Source organism: Rhinopithecus bieti, unplaced genomic scaffold (assembly GCF_001698545.2).
Source record: "Rhinopithecus bieti isolate Rb0 unplaced genomic scaffold, ASM169854v2 scaffold_11964, whole genome shotgun sequence".
NCBI classification, from domain to species: Eukaryota; Metazoa; Chordata; class Mammalia; order Primates; family Cercopithecidae; genus Rhinopithecus; species Rhinopithecus bieti.
Window position 1 is genome coordinate 4893228 of NW_016807677.1, and position 16022 is coordinate 4909249.

The 16022-nt window shown below is 49.9% G+C and overlaps 1 protein-coding gene across 2 annotated transcripts; it reads right to left on the minus strand.

Annotated features, from left to right (window-relative positions):
• Window positions 1-308: 308 nt before the first annotated feature.
• On the minus strand, window positions 309-15531 carry HTR3A (5-hydroxytryptamine receptor 3A). 2 transcript variants are annotated; one of them, XM_017883007.1, is made up of 9 exons: window positions 15214-15531; window positions 12677-12843; window positions 11312-11356; window positions 9280-9389; window positions 7355-7524; window positions 4473-4630; window positions 3921-4131; window positions 3603-3824; window positions 309-1162 (listed from the first exon to the last, which is right to left on the minus strand). In XM_017883007.1, the coding sequence occupies exons 1-9, from the start codon at window positions 15278-15280 to the stop codon at window positions 864-866; spliced, it is 1449 nt and encodes a 482-aa protein (XP_017738496.1). In that variant the 5' UTR covers window positions 15281-15531; the 3' UTR covers window positions 309-863. The 2 variants fall into 2 exon arrangements, with proteins under 2 accessions (XP_017738496.1, XP_017738495.1); XM_017883006.1 differs by having other exon boundaries at window positions 3603-4131.
• Window positions 15532-16022: the final 491 nt, after the last annotated feature.

Here is a 16022-nt window from a genome sequence, read left to right on the forward strand (position 1 = left end):
AGTGCAGTGGTACGATCTCGGCTCACTGCAACCTCCGCCTCCCAGCTTCAAATGATTCTCCTGCCTCAGCCTCCTGATTAGCTGGGATCACAGGCATGCACCACCACGCCTGGCTAATTTTTGTATTTTTGCTTTTCTTTTGGTATACGAGAGGTTTCACCATGTTGGCCAGGCTGGTCTCAAACTCCTGACCTCCAGTGATCCCCCTGTCTTGACCTCCCAAAGTGTTGGGATTAACTAACTGTAAATCTCTTCTTCTAACCATCCAACCTCTTCCCAAAGCTGCTGACAAATGGTTAAGAAGAGAATTTAGGGATTCACTGCATTTTATTCTTCCCACTCCCATCATCTGATAGGGGATGGATGTTCAGGGAAGCAGCCACAAGTGAGGTGAAGAAAGAGACACTAGGGGTTACAGAAGCCTAGTACAGAGTTATCAGGCCTATGTAGTAGAGAGTTGGTTTTGCCTTCAACCTAAATGCAAAGTTGTGAGAGAGGAGCAGAATTCCAAAGTCCCTTATTCAGGGGAGGGTCAATGGGGAAAGGCTTGATATATACACAAATGGAGTGGACTTAGGAGTGCCTGAGTTTCTCCTGATCTAAGAGAGCATGTTTTAAAGCCATGGTGAGCTGCTGGGGGTGGGGCAAGGGTGTAAGGCCCTTGAACACCCAGTTTTTGGTGGAAGGGTTCAGACCTTGGCTTGGGATTGCTGAGATGAATTGGCATTGGAAACAGGGCATGGGACTTTGTCTGTGTCTTGAAAACGTCCCTGGCATTCCCTGGGTCTTGAGGGGCCTAAACAGAAATCCTTTGCCCTCACCTAACCAGGCCTGTACCCCTTCCTCCACTGGGCTGTACCCACTCAAGCATACTGCCAGATGGACCAGAGCATAACCAGGGTGATGCTGTAGGCCAGCACCGCCAGCAGGTAAATGTGGAACAGCAGCCTGTCCAGCACGGAGCCCACGCGCAGCCAGTCTCGGGCCACCTCTCGGATCTCATCCCGCTTCTCCAGGAAGTGCCGGATGGAGGACAACTCCTGCAGCAGCCCACACACTGCCAGCGAGGCCTCCCGAGGTGGTGGGGGAGGGCTACATCTGCCCCTCGGGTTCTTCTCCAAGTCCTGGGATCCTCCCATGTGGTTGCAGTGGTTTCTCATGGCTGGAAGAAGAGCAGAGCATTGGCAGGAGAGGGAGACCTTGGGTGGTGACCTGAACATGGTCCCTTATGCTTCTATAGCCTGCACATTTTTGCTGGGAATAACTTTTTTTCCTCACTCTGTCGCCCAGGCTGGAGGGCAGTGGTGCGATCTAGGCTCCCTGCAACCTCCACCTCCCGAGTTCAAGCAATTCTGCCTCAACCTCCCGAGTAACTGGGATTACAGGCACATACCACTACACCTGGCTAATTTTTTTTTTTTTTTCAGTAGAAACGGGATTTCACCATGTTGGCTAGGCTGGTCTTGAACTCTTGACCTCAAGTGATCCACCTACTTTGGCCTCCCACGGTGCTGGGATTACAGGTGTGAGCCACCGTGGCTGGCCAGGAACAACTTCAGACATAAAAAGTATAAAGAGTAACTTACATAACTGCAAACCCACCACCCAATTTAAATTGAAAAACCAGTATGACTGAGGACCCTAGTATCTCTGGGTACCTGAGTACCCAGACTCAGACTCACGACTGAGTACCTCTCCTTATGCACATCCTCCACCCCTCTTCCAGATCATTAATATCAAGAAGTATCCTTCCTATACATTGCTTTTCAACCTATGGGCTTTCCTCAGCAATTGGATATCCATTATTTCATTTGAGCTTCACAATAGTCTCACAAGAGAGGCAGAGGAGGTGTGATTACTATTCCTTTTTTTTTTTTTTTTTCCGGAGACCAAGTCTCACTCTCTTGCCCAGGCTAGAGTGCAGTGACGCAATCTCGGCTCACTGCAACCTCCGCCTCCCCAGTTCAAGCGATTCTTCTGCCTCAGCCTCCTGAGTAGCTGGGATTACAGGCGTGTGCCACCACGCCCAGCTAATTTTTGTAATTTTAGTAGAGACGGGGTTTCCCCATGTTGGTCAGGCTGGTCTCGAACTCCTGACCTCGTTTGTGATCCACTCCCCTCAGCCTCCCAAAGTGCTGGGTTTACAGGTGTGAGCCACTGTGCCCAGCCAACTATTCCCACCATATAAAAAATGGTGAAGCTGAGAGAGGTTAGGTAACTAGCGTGTGATCACATACTTGGAGGATCATTTAATGGTGAGACCACCAAGGCTCAGGTGTCTGGACTCCCAATCTACTGCTACTTCTGCTCCATTTTGTTGCCTCAGAGGGGCAGGAGGATGGAGGGTGCTGCTCTCATGTCCCTGACTGCAGGTCCTGGACCAGGAAATGCACCTACAGAAGTGGCTTCCTTCACCAAGGTAAATTAGGCACTAGGCTGGCAGACTCATTCACTAGCTCTTGATGAGATGGCCTTAGATGAGCCAAAAATCTCATGTGAAAGGCCTGGCCCTAGCCAGGAGGAAGGACAAAGAGGAGTGGAGTGGAGAGGAGTGGTTAGAAAGAAAAGCTTAGAGTTAGATGGACCTGGGTTCTACCAATTCCTGGCTCTGTGATTTAGGACAAGCAAGTTCTCTATAGCTCTGCTTCCCTTATTTGAAAAATGAGAATGAGAATCCTCTTGGGTTGTCATGAGTATTACATGTGATCATGTAGACAAAGCACTTTGCACACACCTGGCACAAAATGTTCAGTGAATAAACCAACCAACTAACCACCACCACCACCAACAAATGGTAGCTGTAACAATTCCTCAGGAAGTATGAACTCCACATTTAATGTCTCTGTGCCTCATAGGTGTTTGAGATTCTAAAGAACCTGGTATTTGGGCTGTGTATTTGTTGTTTTTAGTTTTTAGTTTTGAGACAGGGTCTTACTCTGTCTCTAAGTGGGATGCAGTAATGCGAACACAGCTCCCTGCAGCGTCAACCTCCTGGGCTCAAGTGATCCACTTCAGCCTCCTGAAGTAGCTAGGACCACAGGAGTGTACACCGCCATGCCCAGCCAACTTAAAAAAAAAATCAGTAGAGATGAGGTCTCACTATGTTGGCCAGGCTGGTCTTGAACTCCTGGGCTCAAGTGATCCTCCCACCTCAGCCTCCCAAAGTGCTGGGATGGTAGGCATGAGCCACCATGCCCTGCTTTGGGCTGTTTAGAATAAGAGTTTTAGAAATCCCAGTGCCAGTATTTAACTGTCTGAGGCAGGGAGACCAATAATTGCCTAAGGAGCATCCATTTGACTTCCCCCATGGGTCCTTCCTAGAGAGAGGCCATTCTCAGCCCAGAGGTCTCAGCTCCTGACATGCTGAGCCTCTGGGATTCCTACCCTCTCTGTCAATATCCAAGGTGATGAGAGGTTGTGTAAGTGAAGAAAGGGTCTGGACTGACACCTTTGGTTGAAGTCTGCCCCTCCCAATAAGGCAGGGCATGGGATGCCATGTGCAGTACAGCACCTCCTTGGCAGGCCACATCCTCCAGAGACTTTCCACAACATCCAAGCCAGAAGCTGCCCCTCTGTGTGGACTCTTCCTTTCTGTTTCTCACCTGAGCAGTCATCAGTCTTGGTGGCTTGGGAGGTAGCTGGAGGCTTCTGGGAAGTCGACTGCTCCCGCAGACAAAGTAGCCAGGCAATTCTCTCTAGAACCAGGTGACGCAGCCAGGCAGGCACGGGCTGCTGCAGGTCTTGCTTGTGCACCAGCCGCACAATGAAGATGGTCTCAGCCAAACTTATCACCAGCAGAGCCATGCACACCACAAAATAGACACCTGTGCAGTCCAGGGCAGAGGCAAGAGACACATACAGGAGGTGGGAGGGGGTGAGTTTCTCACCAGACTGAGCTCTGCTGCCAGGAGAGACCTTACCAATGAGAGGAGTGCCGATGGCAGTGGCCGGCAGCGTGTCAGAAACGATGATCAGGAAGACCGAGTAGCCCAGGAGGAGTGTGATCTTGAAGGAGACCCTCTCACCACTGTTGGGGGGCAGGTAGAAGCCCACGATGTCCATGACCATGAGGAAGATGCTGGGCAGCAGCAGGCTGACCACATAGAAGAGGGGCCGCCGGCGGATGACCACCTGGGATCGGGAGAGGAGCTTGTGGGAAGCCTGGGGCACACAGGCTCTGCTCCCAGGAACCACCCCATAAGCTCAGACTCCTTGTTTTATGGGGCTTCCAGCCTGGATTACTCAGAGAAGAAAACAGACAGACCCCATACCCTGTCTCTCAATCCAGGCTTATGGCTGTTTAGAATAAGTAAGGGACATTCACGGAGTTTCCCCATCTACTTCACTGAAGTTCCAGATGTGTGCAACCTGGAGTTGGACAAAGGCACAGAAGTTCTTCCCAGCATGCCTCCTTAAGTCTACCTGGGTGTGAAGCTTTATTCACCATTTTACCCACATTCACTCCCACTCACATAGAACTTCATTTCTGCATAGCAGTGACTGCTTTCCATGAACTCCTGAAAGTCGGGCAGCACCCCCAGCAACTCCCATTCTCCCTGGTTCATGAAGACACTCTTGTCGAATTTCACCTTTTCTGGCAAGCGCCACAAAGAGATGTTGATGTCCTGGACTGAGAGAGAATAAAGCAAGCCAGCTTTGGAATCTAGTGCCCAGAGCCTGCTGGACCCTGTGATAATGGGACACAGGTGGGCAGCAACGAAGGGGAGCTGATATCCGATGGCCCAACCTCAGCCTCAGCACATCACCTTCAGTCTCGCTGTCCTCAGCTACAAAATAAGGTACTCATCATACCTCTCTCACAGGGCCACACTGAGGGCAGATGAAGTCTTAAATGAAAACACACAGTGCAAAGAACCGTGCAAACCATTCATTAAAAAATATTTTCTTTCACACACACACACACAAACACACACGCACGCCCCTTCCAAACAGCTTTCTAGGTTTCCCTGTTAGAATTACCCATTGCAAAAATGAACAGAAGTCAACATTCTTCACCTTTGCCTTGATGGAACTGCCTGTCTTTAAAAGTGAAATAAGACAATAAGCAAAATCCTCACTTATAGATTGCAATTCCACTTCTCAACATCTGCAGCAGAGACATATGCACTGGTAAAGATAGGAGTATCCATTGCAGAAAAACATTGGAAAATACTGAAATATCCATCAATCATAAAAATGCTTAATAAGCTAGGATGCAACCAAAATCATTAGATGTTTGCATTGGTGGTAGTGGTGAGCACAGCTGCCTTCCAATATCCTGAGCTATTTTATAGCTGCTAAAATTTTTGAGGATGACCTAAATATGCATGAACTTCGAAAAATGTCCAAGACCTATTGTTGAGTAAAAGAATCAAGTAGTAGTATATAATAATATATAGAGATATATTTATCTAAAATACAAACTCATAAAGCAATTTCCATGTACTTTCCATAGATGTGTATGTGTGTATGTAAATGTGTAGAGAAGGATTTGGAAAAATATGCTGTTCTAGATGAAGTTTCTACTGATAAAAGTGGTTAACTCTTGTTGATGAAGTTTGGGATTGAGGGTAGAAGTCAAAGGAGATGTTAGTCTTATCTGTAGTTCTGGTTTTGATCAAGGCAGTCATGCATCACTGTCATAACTTAAGTTTAAGGTAATGAATACATCAAAACAGAAGTGGGGAATGCCTTTTTTTTCTTCTTCTTCTTTTTTTTGAGACAGAGTCTTACTCTGTCACCCGGGCTGGAGTGCAGTGGCGCAACCTCGGCTCACTGCAACCTCCGCCCTCTGAGTTCAAGTGATTCTCCTGCCTCAGCCTCCCAAGTAGCTGGCATTACAGACGCCTGCCACTGTGCCTGGCTAATTTTTTGTATTTTTCGTAGAGACGGGGTTTCACCATCTTGGCCAGGATGGTCTTGATCTCCTGACCTCGTGATTCACCCACCTCGGACTCCCAAAGTGCTGGAATTACAGGCGTGAGCCACCGTGCCCGGCCTGGGGGATGCCTTCTTGCAGCAGAGTGGTGTACACTTCACCAGCCCTCTAGCAAGCCCTTAGCTAACATTCATCCGCTCGGTAACATTTGCTGAGAATCTTCCTCTGTGCCAGGCCCTGTGCTGGGGATCTAAAGGTGGGCAAGAAATCATGTCCCCGCCCTTTCCAAGTTTTCTTACTTTTTATTTTTATAGGGTCTCATTATGTTGCTCAGACTGGCCTCAAACTCCTGGGCTGAAGCAATCCTCCTGCCTTGGTCTCCCAAAGTGCTGAGACTACATTTGTGAGCCACTGCATCTGCCCCTTTCTAAGTTTATATCTAGGAGAGAAGTACACATTGAACAAGTACTTACATGGGTGACAGAGGTGGGGAGAAGACCAGGATGCCATAAATTGGGCAACAGGGATGGACTAGTCTAGGGGATGAGAGGGGAAACTGAGAAGCTGAAACTTATGCTGCCATCAGAAGGGTGAGTAGAGGGGTTGGCCAGGCTAGGTGTGGTTGGGGGGAGCAGGTGTGGGGCAGGATGGGAGAGGGAGGAAAGGGCCAGGTAGCATCGGAGAGGAAATAACATGTGATAAAGGGAAAGAATATGAGAGCTGGGTCTAGAAAGGAAGCCAATTGGGAGGGAGCAGAGTTCAGGGGAGCAGATGAGCCTGGAGCAGCGGGCTGTGGCAGAATCAGCTCAAGAGGGTGCAATGTGTTCCAAGGTACCTGGGCTCCCATTGAGGGGTTTTGAGTGACATGGTCAGATTGCATTTTACTAAAATCTCACTGGCTTCTGTGAGAATCACGAATTAAGGGGGACATGAATGCATGGGGAACCAGGTAGCAGGCTAAAGCAGAAACCTAGGCAGGAGACAAGGGTGGCTTGCATGGGGATGAAGGGAAATAAATGGGTCTGAGAGATGCTTAGTGCCAGATTCTGTTGGAGATATTGGAAAAAATTGTCCCTTACTGAGCATCTTGCAGTCAGTTCACACTCTTACTGAATACTGCTATATTAATGTAAAATACAAACTCATAAAACAATTTCCATGTACTTTCCATAGATGTGTATGTGTGTGTATATATGCACACATGCATGTGTGAATGTAAATGTGTAGAGAAGGATCTGGAAAAATATACTGGGCTATATGAAATTTCTACTGATAAAAGTGGTCAACTCTTACTGTTGGAGCAGCAAGAGTAGCAGATTCACCTCATGTAGAGGATGAGGAAGCAGAGGCCCAGAGGGTTAATAAGTGGTGAGTAGGCTGGATATGTGAAAAGGCATCCTGGGGAGCACTCCTTGCTCAGGTGTCCCTGGGGTCTCCCAACCTCCACCCCTGCCCCGGCGAAGCCCACATACTCACTGGTGTGCAGCCAGCTGGTGAAGGTCAGCGAGCAGTTCTGGACATCGAAGGGAAAGTTGTAGATGTCGAGGCTACAGGCAGTCACCACCTGGAGGGGCTTGTAGTTCTGAACTTCGCCTTGATGCCGAATATACACGTATGGGATATTTGGAGACTTTCCCACATCCACACTGGCCAGGGAAAAGGGGTCAGTTTGGGAGCTCAAGAGGCAGGGCAAGCCCTGGGGGCCTAAAGATCTTGGAACAACTGGGTAGGGAATGAAATTCGGGGAGGGTATAGGCAGCTGGACAACCTGGATGTTTTGTCTGGCCTCGGTTTTTCCAACCTTCCTATCTTAGGCTTCCTGACCTGCTGTTGTCAAGGCTACTTATCAAGCAGTAATGGGCATTTCTCCTTTATTCCCCTGGCTCCTGGCCACACAAGGCAGGGAGGAAAACCCATGGGCCCAAAAGCCATGGACAGTAGGGAGCGTGCCCAGCAGCCCCAACCCGTCACTGCCCCGGGCTGGGCAAAGCTTGGCTCCCAGGGAGCTTGGTGAAAGCAGGATCTTGTGTTCCATCCTGACTCTGGCTTCTCTTTGCTTTCACTGCTAGAAGTCCTTTGAAATGAAAATAATCATCTCTGGATGAAAAGGAGCTAAAGAAATTGATATGAATTCGGGAAAGCCAGAAAAGCCCCACAAGACCTCATTCCACTCTCTTAGCTGATCTCAAAGTGGTAGGCCCTCTTGAGTGACCACTGTGGCATGGAGTGGGCTGAGCCCAGGGTGCTAAGCCCTCAGCCTTCTCTGAGTTCAGGCTGAGGGATGAGAAGTCAAGACTAAGACCACTTCATTGTTGAAACTGGAGCTCCAGCAGAAACTAGGATTTCCCAGAACCCTCCAGTCTGAGCTATGCAGGGGATGGGGTGTGGTCAAGGTCAACTGCCTCCCTTGAAAAAATGTCAGTGGCACCCCCTGGAGTTGGATAATGCTGTGGGTCACCTTCCCTTTTCCCTCTGTCTCCCCAGTCGTCTTCCCTGCCCTTGAATTCTGAAACCCAATTAGTGGGCCCTGAATGAACCTGCAGGATGGGGAGAAGGAATGTTAGCTGGGGCCAAATGGGACCGTGTTTGGCTGCCAGAAATAAAGCCTGGTGGGACCCACTTCTTATTGGAGAAGCAATCTGTGGCCTGTCAGGTACATGTGTGACTTGGGAGGTCTAAGCGTGTCCCCCAGCTCCAAATCTCCTTTGGGGGCCAGAAGCAGCAGCCACTATCAGTGCTCCATTTATTTTTTTTGAGATAGTCTCACTCTGTCACCCAGGCTGGAGTGCAATGGTGTGATCTCGGCTCACCACAACCTCCACCTCCCAGGTTCAAGCGATTCTCTTGCCTCAGTCTCCCTAGTAGCTGGGATTACAGGTGCTCACCACCACGCTCAGTTAATTTTTGTATTTTTAGTAGAGATGGGGTTTCACCATGTTGGCCAGGCTAGTCTTGAACTCCTGACCCCAGGTGATCTGCCCACCACAGCCTCCCAAAGTGCTGGGATTACAGGTGTGAGCCACTGAGCCCAGCCAAGTGCTCCATTTTTTTTTTTTTTTAAGAAACATCTACTGTCTTCTTTAGAAGTGCAGCTGTCCCGTTAGGTGATTATAACTCAGTGTGAATTCATTCACTGGCTTCTTTCCGCGTGGCAGGGGCCTTTGGACTACGAAGTATGGAATTTCAACAATAAGCACAGAAAAGAAGGAGTTTTCAAAAGAAAAGAACAGAAAAGGTGGGAGAAGAAGACAAAGGGAATTTTGCTCACATCAGCTTTATCTATAGTTGGCGATTCCTGGTGGGACATCTCAAATGCAACAATGACAATCTTCTCTCTCTGTCCCCAGGCTTCTCCAGCCCCTAAGCCTCCTAGCCACCCCACAACTGATAACGATACTCACAACTCATTGATGAGAATGTCTGGGACCCAGATGCTGTCCGTGGGGATGGACAACTTGGTGATGTTGTCAAAGTCCTCAGGGTTCCACTGGAGAAACTCATCAGTCCAGTACTAGGGGAGGAGCAGAGATGGTCACGGGCAGCCCCCTCCATCTCCAGTGAGGGTCGCCTGCAACTCAGGCAGACTTCACCCTCAGTGCCCAGGAAACAGGTGGGCATCTTCTTGGGAGAAGCAGGTGTCAGTGGCATCCAAATCCCTCAGCAGTAACTGAGAGTCCCCCCACCTCTTCATTCACACTGTGCCTCCACACATAACTCAGCTAGATGCAGCCTTGCCCCGGGAAGGAAGTCAGTCATTTCGAATGCTGTGAGTTCCCCTCTGCCAGCTGAGAATCTCAGACAAATGACTTCTTGGATCTTGGTCTCAACATATTTATATGGAGATAATAACATCTACTTCACAGGGTGGAGATGGCTGTTGTTAAGTTTTGATTAGTGTATTCTCCATTTTCATGCCAGGATGGCCAGTCTAAAATGTAAATTTGATCATGTCACTCCCTTGTTTAAAATCCTTCAGGAGTGCCCCATTGCCTTTAGGGTAAAGTTAAACTTCACAGCCAACACAGGCTGATATAATCTGACCTCTGCTATCTCTCTAGCCTCATGTTTTGGCCATGCCTCTCTGTGACTTCTACACTGCAGCCATATGTAATGAAACACTGCTGGAACCTCTCTGCATACCCTGCTCCCTCTCCCCTATCTTCTTTACCAAGGTTCATTTTCCTCATCCTTCTGGACTTAGGCAAGGCATCTGTCTGCTCTCTTCTCCAGGACATTGTCCATGACCCCCATACCCTACGCTGGTTGACATGTGTCTCCTCTGTGCTCCCATGGTTAGCACCTTGTCCTTGCTATGTTGGAGTGGCTGTCTTGTTGCATTTCAGTTGTCAGTACCTGTATCTCGTCTTTGAGCTCATGGTGGGCAGGGCCTTGATCTAGTTTGTGTCTCTAATTCCAGTCTCTTAGCATAGTCGCTGGTATATGTAGACTGCCATTCCCTCACTGCTGATGCAAGCAACTGGGGCAAACAAGTGGCCCTAGAGCTCCAGAGGTGGGAGCTTGGCTGGATGTCCTGGAAAAGGAGCTCCAGTCTGCCTGTGCTTATTCGGGTCCATTCCCTTTGTGCGCTGCAGTAAGGGATCCCTCTGTGAGGCAGGGACGGAGCAGTATCCCAGGGATCAGCATTCTAGCTTCTTCCTCCACCCCATGCCCTGTCCCATGCCTGGTGGTGGTGATGGATGTGCCATAAGCTGTGGGGAGGGATAACAGAGATCCACGTATGCCAGGTGTGTCCCCAGAGCCTCTTGGGCGTGACCTCTTTCAGCTGTCCTCATGCTCCTGCCTCCGTGTGTTCAGCCACTTTAGTTTCCCCTCTGCTCTGACTTCTCCCCAACAACCCCAGGGGCTTCCAGAGCAGGACTCTTGGATAGTGACCTCCACTCTTTTCCTACCCCACCCCAGCTCGAAGCCAGAATTCCTGCCAAGCCTCTGACACATCCACACACCATGGGCTGACCCAGGCCCATCAGAAGCTAAAAGAGTGGGGAAATGGCCGAGGATGTGAAGACTAAGTGGCTGGAACGAACCATCCTGTTTCAATCACCCAATTTGGTTGCTGTCCAATTTGGCTGAATAAAAGGAAGAATGGTCTAGCAAATAGTGCTGGCTGAGAGTGAAGTGGCTGCCTTGTGAGTTCCCTTCAACAGACACTGAACAAGCCATAGTTTGGGGTGCTTTGAAGAACTTCAGAAGCCAGAGGAGATTTGGAGGGTTTCTCCTCCACTATCTTTAAGCCTCCTTCCATTCTCAGACCTGAGATGAGGAGATTCCACACTCCTGGTTCTCAGGCTGAGGGTGCCTCTGAGCCTCTTCCCTCACCTCCCGTCACCAAGGTTACTGAAACTCCTGACTCCTTCCCAGGAGGATGGGTCCCTATCCCAAGATACGGGGGCAGGGAGGGGTGGGTCTGCTCACCTGCCGGTACCAGATGTAGGTGGTCAGCACCTGATTCTTCTCATCCTGTGAAAGGAAAGGGAGCTTGAACAAGTAACCCTGTGGACTGGAGGGCCACCCCGCATACGCCAGCCCCTAAAGGAGAGGCTTCCTTCTGCCCCTATTGCTTTGGGAAGTAAAAGTGAAGAGCAGGGGCTGGGGTGGGGAAAGTAGATAGACTGGAGCTCCCTGGCCAGACAGGAAAAGTTAGTCATTCACTAGGGCACACCCGGAAAGAAGCAACAATGATTGATTGATTGATCGATCGATTGATTTTGAGACAGAGTCTTGCTTGTTCTGTTGCCCAGGTTGGAGTGCAGTGGCATAATCTCAGCTCATTGCAACCTCCACCTCCCAGGTTCCAGCGATTCTCATACCTCAGCTTCCCAAGTAGCTGGGACTACAGGTGCGTGCCACCACACCTGACTAATTTTTGCATTTTTTAGTAGAGATGCAGTCGCTATGTTGGCCAGACTGGTCTTGAACTCCTGGCCTCAAGTGGTCTGCCCACCTCATCCTCCCAAAGTGCTGGGATTACAGGCATGAGCCACCATGCTCTGCCAACAATGATTTATGTTTCAACTTCAAATATACATATAATGCCAGAAGCAGTGTCTTACGTCTGTAACCCCAGCAATTTGGGAGGTTTAGGCAGGCGGATGGCTTGAGGCCAGGTGTTCGAGACCTGGCTGGCCAACATGGCAAAACCCTGTTTCTACTAAAAATACAAAAATTAGTCAGGCGGGTTGACTGATTTTAGTAGAGTAATTTTAGTAGACTAAAATTAGTAGAGACTGTGAAGTTAGGTCCTGCCTACCTGACCCCAACACAGAGCCACTGCATCTCACAACTGCCTTCTTGTTTATCTCTGCACAATGTCTGCCTACCTCTTCTGAGCAGTGCACCCCACCCTACTGTGATAGTTGATGAAGGAATTGATGAATAATTGATCTGTTGGCTGATTCTTCAACAATCATTTAGTGACACTTGCCAGGTACCAGGGATGTTTGTAAGGCACTGAGGGCATAGAGATGCATGGGACAGTCTTAATCCTCATACAGCTGACATAGAGAGATGGTTAGCATTATGCAGTGTATGAAGAACCACATGTGGGAAGTGACTTCCTCACTGTACGGGTGTGGGAGCAGCAGCCACAGGGTGAGCCCAGGTTTCTGGTTTGGGCAGCTATGCAGATGGTGCTGCAATCCATCCTGAGCTGTGGTGCCAGACCATAGGTCCTATGGGTTCTCAAAGGCCTACCAAGCTGCATAGGGGGTGACTTGTCTCACATGGCCTTCTCCCACCCCCAAAAGGTCTGCCTGTGTGCAGTTCGGGGTTGAGCCTCACCACGTTGAGGATAGCATAGACAATGACGTCAATGGATACAGTGGTTGGCTTTCTCCAGTCCCTTACGGGGCGCACGCCCTTCCTGTAGTTGGTCAGAAGGTAATCCGACAGCCTCAGCAGAGCAGGTCTGGTGGTGTTTCGGCCCTGAAGGCCACCGCTCCTCCTGGCTGGGAAGGAAAACAGTTCAAAGTAAACACCAGCTCCCCCAAGTCTTCCCTTTGCCCTGGTTTGTAAGCTTTTAAAAGAGATGTATCCCCACCATCCCCACCTCACAAAATTCTAAAATATCCCCACAGACTGATATTCTCACCACTAGAGCATTTTGTCTGCAGAGATTGCTACCATAATTCAAATGGATTACCTTGTAGAAGGGACCTATGCATTCATTGACAGGAAGCAGAGATCTGGCTTAGAAGAGTAGGTGGCACGAGACAGCTGAGGTTCAAAGCAGGCTGAGGGCTAAAAAAGGTGGAGAGTAGGTGGCCCATGGGGCCTAAGCAAGGGCCTCTGGGGAGCAACAGGGAAGCTGGCTGTCAGGGTGTGATACTAAAAGCAAGAGGGTTGCAAGAAAGCATGACTCCAAGTGCACAATTTCTAAGCCCAAGGGTCTGCATCAGGGTTTTCCTCAGCCGAGGTCAAACCTCAGCATCTGCACACATCATCTACTTTTTGAGTCTGAAACTGGTAAAGAAAGAAGGAAGTATGGGCATCTGGTGAAAACTGACATTCCCTCTACATCCTGCAAAGCCACCCCAAGAGGATCCTCGCACCCTGCCCCAGGCACACACAAACTATGGGCAGAGGGCTGGCCCAGTCCACCTCCTAGGGTTGCTGTATGAGCAAACTTGATGGGCTTAGAAAGGCGGTTGGGGTGAGGTGTGGAGGGAACGAGAAGAAATCAAATGACTTCCCGGGCAGGTGGCCTATGGGAACAAACCAGTAATGAGACAGCCCAGCTCCTGGGCCCTGGTCCTGTTCTATGAAGCTTTCATGTGCAGCTCGGTTTTCACACTGGAAGCAGTAGGAGTACTTCAGAAGGGTGGCCTGACATACAAAAGTGAAAATTCATGGGACGGTGAAGGGAGTACAACCTAGAGGGCAGCAAAGGGGAGCAGAGGGGAGATGGAGCTGGCAGGGTAGCCAGGATCTTTCACTAACCAGGTGCCAGCAGGCCTGGCTTTTGCTAAACAAGACTGCGTCTTCTCTCATCTTCTGTGCAACCAGGCAACAAATCAGTCCTGCGGATTCCCCGCCCTTTCACCCACTTTTCCCTGATAAGCTGCTGGCTTCCTTCAGAAGGACAGAGAAGAGCAAAGAGAGAACATACACACACACACACACACACACACACACACACACAATTTTTTTTTAAGTGTCTCCTTTGGAATAACATTAATGTACATATTCTTCACTTAACTTTAGAACAGTCCACCAGAGTGGCTATTTGCAGACAAGGATCCCCAAGCCCCAGAAAGGTGAACACCGTGCCCTGCAAGTGGAGGAACTGAGATTCAAATGCAGACCCGTGTGCGTCTTCACTACACCAGCAACAGCCTGGGTCCTATTGACTGGGATCCTGACCAGCTTGGAGAGCACTGAACTCATCCCAGCAGGCCCAGGGCAAAGGACCATTGCTGGGAGGGACAGAGTTTCTTCTCAGTCAAGGAAGCCCCCGACCACAGTCATCACTTACAGCTTGCGTTTTCTTAACCTACAGAGCATCCCCAAACGACTGCTCCCGGGAGGAAGGACGTCTTGCCCAGAGCCCTTTACGTCTGTCCAACCCCTGGATGGCCTCCTTCTAATTGTGCCCCAGTGTGCTCCACCCCAGCTCTGTAGGGACAGAAGCCTCCCAGAGGGGAATTAATATGGTCTGCAGCAAAAGGAAGCAGGCCCCTTTGTGGCTAAAACACCCTATATTCAAGGGAGTCAGGAAAGGACGGGCGTAGGGAATGTAAAGAGAAATTGGGTGTCACTGTAGTTTAGTCCTGGAAAGGAACTTGGGGAAACCTCAGACCCAGAGAATGAACCTATGCAACAAAACCAGTGAAGCTGAGGAAAGATGACTAGACTAGTTCTGGTCCCCACTCTGCTGCTAACAAACTGTGTGACCTTGAATGAATTACCCCCCCTACTCCTGGGCCACAGCGTTCCCATTTATAACAGGCAGGGGTGGACCAAATGAGTTCTAAGGTCCCTTGCAGCTTTCATTCAAAGAGTTTAGGGAAGGGGCAAAGAGGAGAGGAGCCCTCTCCTGGTGCCTGTCTTTTTATTGCTGATACGCCAGGCTACTTCTCTGCTCCCCTCTTTGCAAACTCCGCTCTTGCCCTGCCCCAGAACTCAACATTCCCCACTCTTTCTAGCTTGACCACCATGCTTCAAATGCTGTCATGCTCACAGATGGTAAGACAGCTGACCTCCCTGTAGCCACCCCGTTCCCCACCCTCGTCTCCACAGCCCTCCAAGGACGGAAGCATCCCCCGCCGCACCTCAGCAGATGGTCAGCCAAGTCCTGCTGCTTCCCGAAGTCCACTTACCTTCTCCCTGTGCCAGGAGCATGGGGAGGAGCAAGGCGAGCAGTGCCTGCTGGACCCACAGCAGCATAGCGAGCTTCTCACGCGTAGGAGTGCCTCCGAGTGCTCAGGGCGAGGCCCACCAAGGGCCAGCTTGCCTGCCCCCTGCCAACCTCATGTCCCAGCCAGCCTGCCTCTCGTGGCCACTGCTCACACCTTCTGAGGCTGCAGCCTCGCACTCCCCGGGCCACCAAGGTTGGAGAGCCGCCAGGTTTTCCTGCAATCAGTCCTTCAGCTGGATCATGTTTCAGGCAGGAGGAAAGGGGAGGGGACGGCTGAGAGGGGAGCCCGCCCTAGCTGATGTCATGCTGTGGGAGCTCAGTCCACCCATTCAGCCAGGGGGCTTGGTCATGTTTCCCCAAGGAGTAACTTAGGTGGGGATGGGGGCTGCAGAAGCCCCTGAGACAAGGGTGCAGCCTGACCCCCGGGAGGTGAAACAGGCTGTTGCTTTCATTGATGTCCCTTGGCAAGCATGTTTCTGTGGCACTGGACTGGAGCAGGATAGGGTGAGTCAGGCAGGAGCAGGTGGGCCATTCTCTTACTCCCCAGAGTAACATAACCAAGTAGGTGACTGGGCACCTCTGCAGTTACAGGAAGGGTAACTGGGGTCACCACAGGTCTGCCCTTTTGCCCTTATCTAATTAGTCATATTTAAATAGTAAAATATATATTAACAAATAATAAATATACAATAAAAATAAACTTTTGCTATACGTATTTATTTTATGCATTCTTACTGTACATAATAAATACATGTAGTAAAATAATAATAA